Source organism: Oryx dammah, unplaced genomic scaffold (assembly GCF_014754425.2).
Source record: "Oryx dammah isolate SB20612 unplaced genomic scaffold, SCBI_Odam_1.1 HiC_scaffold_5, whole genome shotgun sequence".
NCBI lineage: Eukaryota > Metazoa > Chordata > Mammalia > Artiodactyla > Bovidae > Oryx > Oryx dammah.
Genome location: NW_024070189.1, coordinates 94,789,099 through 94,793,977, shown reverse-complemented (window position 1 = coordinate 94,793,977; position 4,879 = coordinate 94,789,099). Strand labels below are relative to the sequence as shown.

Sequence of the window (4,879 nt, the reverse complement as noted above, 5' to 3'; positions counted from 1 at the left end):
CTTTCACTGTAATAGCGTATAATTTGCCGTCTGGAAAAAGAACCCAGAGAGACTGCTGTGATTTTGGAATAATGGACAGTGGGCGATTTACCAAGTGTAACTGTCTCCTGCTTCCCCAATGGCTCAGATGGTAAAGAATCTGCCTGCAGTACTTGAGACCCGGGTTTAATCCTTGGGTCAAGAAGATCCCCTGGAGAAGGGAATGGCAACCCGCTCCAGTATTCTTGCCTGGAGAATCCCATGGACGGAGGACCTGGTGGGCTACAGTCCATGGGGGTCGCACAGAGTCGGACACGACTGAGTGACTAACACACACAATCGTCTCCTGCAAGGAAGGAGAAAAGCCATGAGGTTCATGCTGAGTGAAAGTCGCTCAGTCGCTCAGAAGCCCAGTAAGAGGATTTGACCTGTGCATTTTCCATGAAGCTTCCCCTACAGTGGGTCCCAGGGCCAGATGGCTAAATGCCTCATACGGTTGATCACACCTGCGATTGGGAAATAAAAACATAATGCCTGCTTTGCCCTTGTTAGAGCAGCTACCCCAGAAATTCTTGCCAATTTCACAAGGGCAGAGGTGGGGACATCCTGTCTCCTCCTACCCCTACCACCCAATCCTAACTATTTTCCGAGTGTGTGCTGTGCCCAGTGGTCACCTGGCCTGGGAGGTGACCTCCTCCCTGCTGTGGGAGGAGAGGGCTTCAGGATGAGACCCAGTGGCTGATGGGAAAGCCAGCCCTCCACACACTCTGGCCCCCAAGGTGGGGGTGGGGCTGGAGTAGTCCCGGTACAACTTTCCCCACCCCCGACCCCCGCAGAGCTCTGGCTGAGAAGGGCGGAGCAGCCCCCTCATCTTTCACTGGATTTATGGGAAGTTACTCCCCTTGTTCGTTTAGACATTAACTCAACCAGGACAAGCCAAGGCAAACAGACCAGCGCTGAGGTGGACAAGAAGACAAGCATCTTCCACCCACTGCCATGGACGTGCCCTGGGGCCTGGGGTTGCTTCTTCTCCTCCTGGGGATCCCCGTCGCCCAGGCTGAGCCGCTGTGAGTCAGAACTGAGGGGACCCTGCCGCTGGCATGACTCCTTGCCTTTGACCCCAGTCCGTCACTTCCCCAACTTGAATCCCCCCATGCCCCCGTGTATGTTCACTGGCAGGTACATCCTGGTGACCCCCCGGGTCCTGCGGATCGGCAGCCCGGAGACCATCCATGTGGAGGCTCATTCTGACTCCAGTGAGCCCCTCAGCCATCCTCTTGAGGTGAATCTCAGCGTGTGGGATTTCCCCAAGAAGAATACTCTGGTGGCCAGGAGAAAGCTCATTCTCTCACAGGAAAACCACTTTATGGATCAGGCATCAGTGACGGTGGGTGACAGGCCAAGATGAGTGGGCTGGATATACTCACTGCTCCTCTTATGTCCTATTTTTTGTTTAACTTATTGAAGTATAGTTGATTTACAATGTTAATTACTGCTGTACAGCAATAGTCTTCCCTGGTGGCTCAATGGTAAAGTACCCACCAGCAGTGCAGGAGACTGGGATTCAACCCCTGGGTCGGGAAAATCCCCTGGAGAAGGGAATGGCTACCCACTCCAGTATTCTTGCCTGGAGAATTCCGTGCATAGAGGAGCCTGGCAGGCTATAGTCCATAGGGTCGCAAAGAGTCACACACAACTGAGCGACTAACACTTCTTTTTTTTTTTTTTTTTCCAGAAAATCTCAGAGTAATCAAGTGAAAGGTTGAAGGTGGGAAGGAGAAGATGGCTTTGTTTCAGGGTGAACAGTCTGAGCAAAGACCTGGAAGGGAGGTGCAGCATGGTGGTTTGGGAAGCAGAAAAAGATTTTAAAATCTTTCTTATTAGGCCTCAGCTCAGTTAGTAAAGAATCAGCCTGCAATGCAGGAGACCCCAGTTTGATTCCTGGGTCGGAAAGATCCACTGGAGAAGCAATAGTCTATCCACTCCAGTATTCTTGGGTTTCCCTGGTGGCTCAGATGGTAAAGAATCCACCTGCAAGGCAGGAGACCTAGGTTTGAACCCTGGGTTGGGAAGATCCCCTGGAGAAGGGAATGGCTGCCTGAAGAATTCCATGGACAGAAGAGGCTGACAGGCTACAGTTCATGGGGCCACAAAGAGTCAGACACAACTGAGTGACTTTAACTTTCATACATTCTTTTTCATATTCTATTCTATTATGGTTTATCACAGGATTTTAAATAGAGTTCCCTGTGCTCTACAGGAGGACCTTATTGTTTATACATTCTGTATATATCGGTTGGCATGCTTTATCCATTTAGAAATTCAAAGTCCCCTAAGTCTGGGCTCCACGAAAGGCCTTGATTAGCCCACATGACACCTCTGTGCAAATCTAAAAAGAAATAATACCAATCAACTTACAAAACAGAAAGAGACTCACAGTATTAAAGAACAAACTTATTCTTGCCAGAGGGGGAAGGATGTGGGGGAGGGATAGTTAGGGAGTTTGGGATGGACATGTACACACTGCTTTATTTAAAACGGGTAACCAACAAGGACCTGGGAACTCTGTTCAATGTTATGTGGCAGCCTGCATGAGAGGGGAGTTTATGGGAGGGGAGTTTGAGGAAGAATGGATACATGTACATGTATGGCTGAGTCCCTTCACCATTCACCTGAAACTATCACAACGTTGTTAATCGGCTATACCCCAACACAAAATAAAAAGTTAAAACTAAAATAAAATAAATCATAGCTTGAGATTTGAAAGAATAAAAGGCGCCCTCTGCTGGTGATTTGGGAAACAGCCTAAATGGGATTGCATCCGGGCTGGCTGCACTAGCTCGGCAGCAACCTGGGCGTCGTCGCACGCGGGAATCCCCAACGGCAGAGCCCGAGAGCTCCCACTCAATTGCTTCTCCAACACCTGGCCCAGGGCTTTGCCCGCAAGGATGGAGACCCCAGCAGACCCTAAGGAGTGTGGACATCTCTCCCCAGATTCCCGAGGACCTGGTCTACCCCCCAAAACCCGGGACGCAGTATGTCATCATCCAGGCAACCTGGGTGCCCACCTCACTCTCCTCATCCATGGAGAAGCTGGTGTTGGTGGCTCCCCACGCTGGATACATCTTCATCCAGACGGACAAAACCATCTACACTCCCGAGCAATCAGGTACAACCCCCCTGGGCCCCAAGTTCCACCTCCCAAGGGGTCCTCTTGTCCAAGGCCCCCCTCCCTCACCACCCAAGATCCTCATGACGATACCCACCCCCTCTCCAAACCCTAGCCCATGCTCAGAGTCTTCCCTCCTTCTCCAGTTCAATACCGAGTGTACACTGTGAACCACAGGATGGATCCTGTGCCAAGGACTTTCACTCTGGACATCAAGGTGACCTCTCCTGAGGGGAGGGTGGATCCCAGGTTCTATCACGTGCTGGAAGGCTGGGGTGTGAACCACCCGCTGTCTATTCCTGCAGAACCCGGAGGGGATTGCTGTGATCAGCAAGGATCTCCTGCCCGATAATGGTGTCTACATAAATTCCTTCACCCTCCCAGAGCGTATCAGGTACCCTGCCAGGAGCTCTAGAGATGGAGTGGGGGCAGGTCTTCCTTCTCAGGCTCCAACTCTCCTAACTCTTTGTGCCTCAGTATTGGGACCTGGACCATTGAAGCCAGTTACCAAAGTGCTCCCAAGCAGAAGTTCAAGACAGGCTTTGAAGTGAAGGAGTACGGTGAGCAGGGCGTGCCGGGGAGGACAAGGTGGGTCCCCGCAAGGAGTGGAGCTGGAAAGGCAAAGAAGGTCTCATGGTGCATGTTCCAAGTGCCAGGGCCTGAGCTGGGGGCTGGTGAACAGGACCGTGTGTCCAGCCCACCAGGGCTGCCAGAAGCATCAAGGAAGGAGCAAGTGGGGCAGGGAAGGGGCGGGAGTGGGGCAGGCACAGTGAAGCGCTGAGGGTAAGTAACTCTCTTTACTCCACCCAGTGCTCCCATCTTTTGAGGTCCAGCTGACACCCAACAAGACTTTCTTCTACCTCAGGGATGAGGTTCTGGGTGTGAATATCCAGGCCAGGTGAGTTCCTTTACCCCTAGCCTGGCCAGAGGACCAAGGAGGCCAAGAAGCTGAATGGGCAGAGAAATGAGCCCTTCTGTAGCTCTTAGGGTATAAGAGAGACACTCTCTGCCACCCATGAGACATTCTTGTCCTGTGAGGTTGTGCACACCATCCCCTAGGTCTCCAGGGTTGCACAAGCCACCTTGTCTTCGTAACGAAGTTACACCATATCTCATGGTTCGGACCATCTCTAAAGATCCATGAAGTCGCATAGGCACCTTTGCCATCTCCTGAGACTGTCCAGGGCATCTCTGGAGCTCAAAGAAGCTGCAAATGCCACATTCACTGCCTTTGGGAATTTTACAGACCAGTTCCACAGCTCTATAAGGCTGTACAGACCATGTTGTCTGCATAGGGTTGTAGTGGCCGTGTCTGTCACTTCTTGACATTATACAGACCACTTCTTCAACTCTATCATCCTACACAGATCACGTAGACTTCCTGATGAGGCTTCACAGACTGCCTTTGCCACCCCAGGGTTGTTCAGACTTCCCTGTGGCTCCATATGGCTGTACAACCTACCTCTACCATCCTGGGAGGTTGCATAGGCCACATCTGCAACCCAACAAGGCTTCATGGGATTCTTTTGTCACCTCCCAGGCTTGTGTTGGTCAGTAATGGAATCATCTTAGTCACCAGGGGCCCCCTCCACCCTTCCCAAGTGTTACAGCCTTTCCTCCAGCTCCATGAGGTCCTACAGGCTGTGTCTGCAGACACTTGAGGTCGTGTCTGCAGGCAGACACGTGAGGTCGTGTCTGCAGGCAGACACGTGAGGTCGTGTCTGCAGGCAG

The 4,879-nt window shown here is 51.9% G+C and overlaps 1 protein-coding gene across 4 annotated transcripts in view; it reads left to right on the top strand.

Annotated features, from left to right (window-relative positions):
• Positions 1-881: 881 nt before the first annotated feature.
• LOC120863991 (complement C3-like) overlaps positions 882-4,879 on the top strand; it is a 29,823-nt gene continuing 25,825 nt past the window's right edge. For 3 of the 4 annotated variants that reach the window (XR_005721116.1, XM_040240756.1, XM_040240757.1), the window contains exons 1-7: positions 882-1,046; positions 1,159-1,366; positions 2,974-3,148; positions 3,295-3,365; positions 3,454-3,542; positions 3,626-3,708; positions 3,959-4,046. Coding sequence is in view for 3 of the 4 variants with exons in the window: in XM_040240756.1 (XP_040096690.1) it covers positions 976-1,046; positions 1,159-1,366; positions 2,974-3,148; positions 3,295-3,365; positions 3,454-3,542; positions 3,626-3,708; positions 3,959-4,046 (785 nt within the window). In the remaining variant the exon portion in view is untranslated. The remainder of the gene's footprint in view (positions 1,047-1,158; positions 1,367-2,973; positions 3,149-3,294; positions 3,366-3,453; positions 3,543-3,625; positions 3,709-3,958; positions 4,047-4,879) is intronic. The other variant, XM_040240755.1, reaches the window with a different exon arrangement.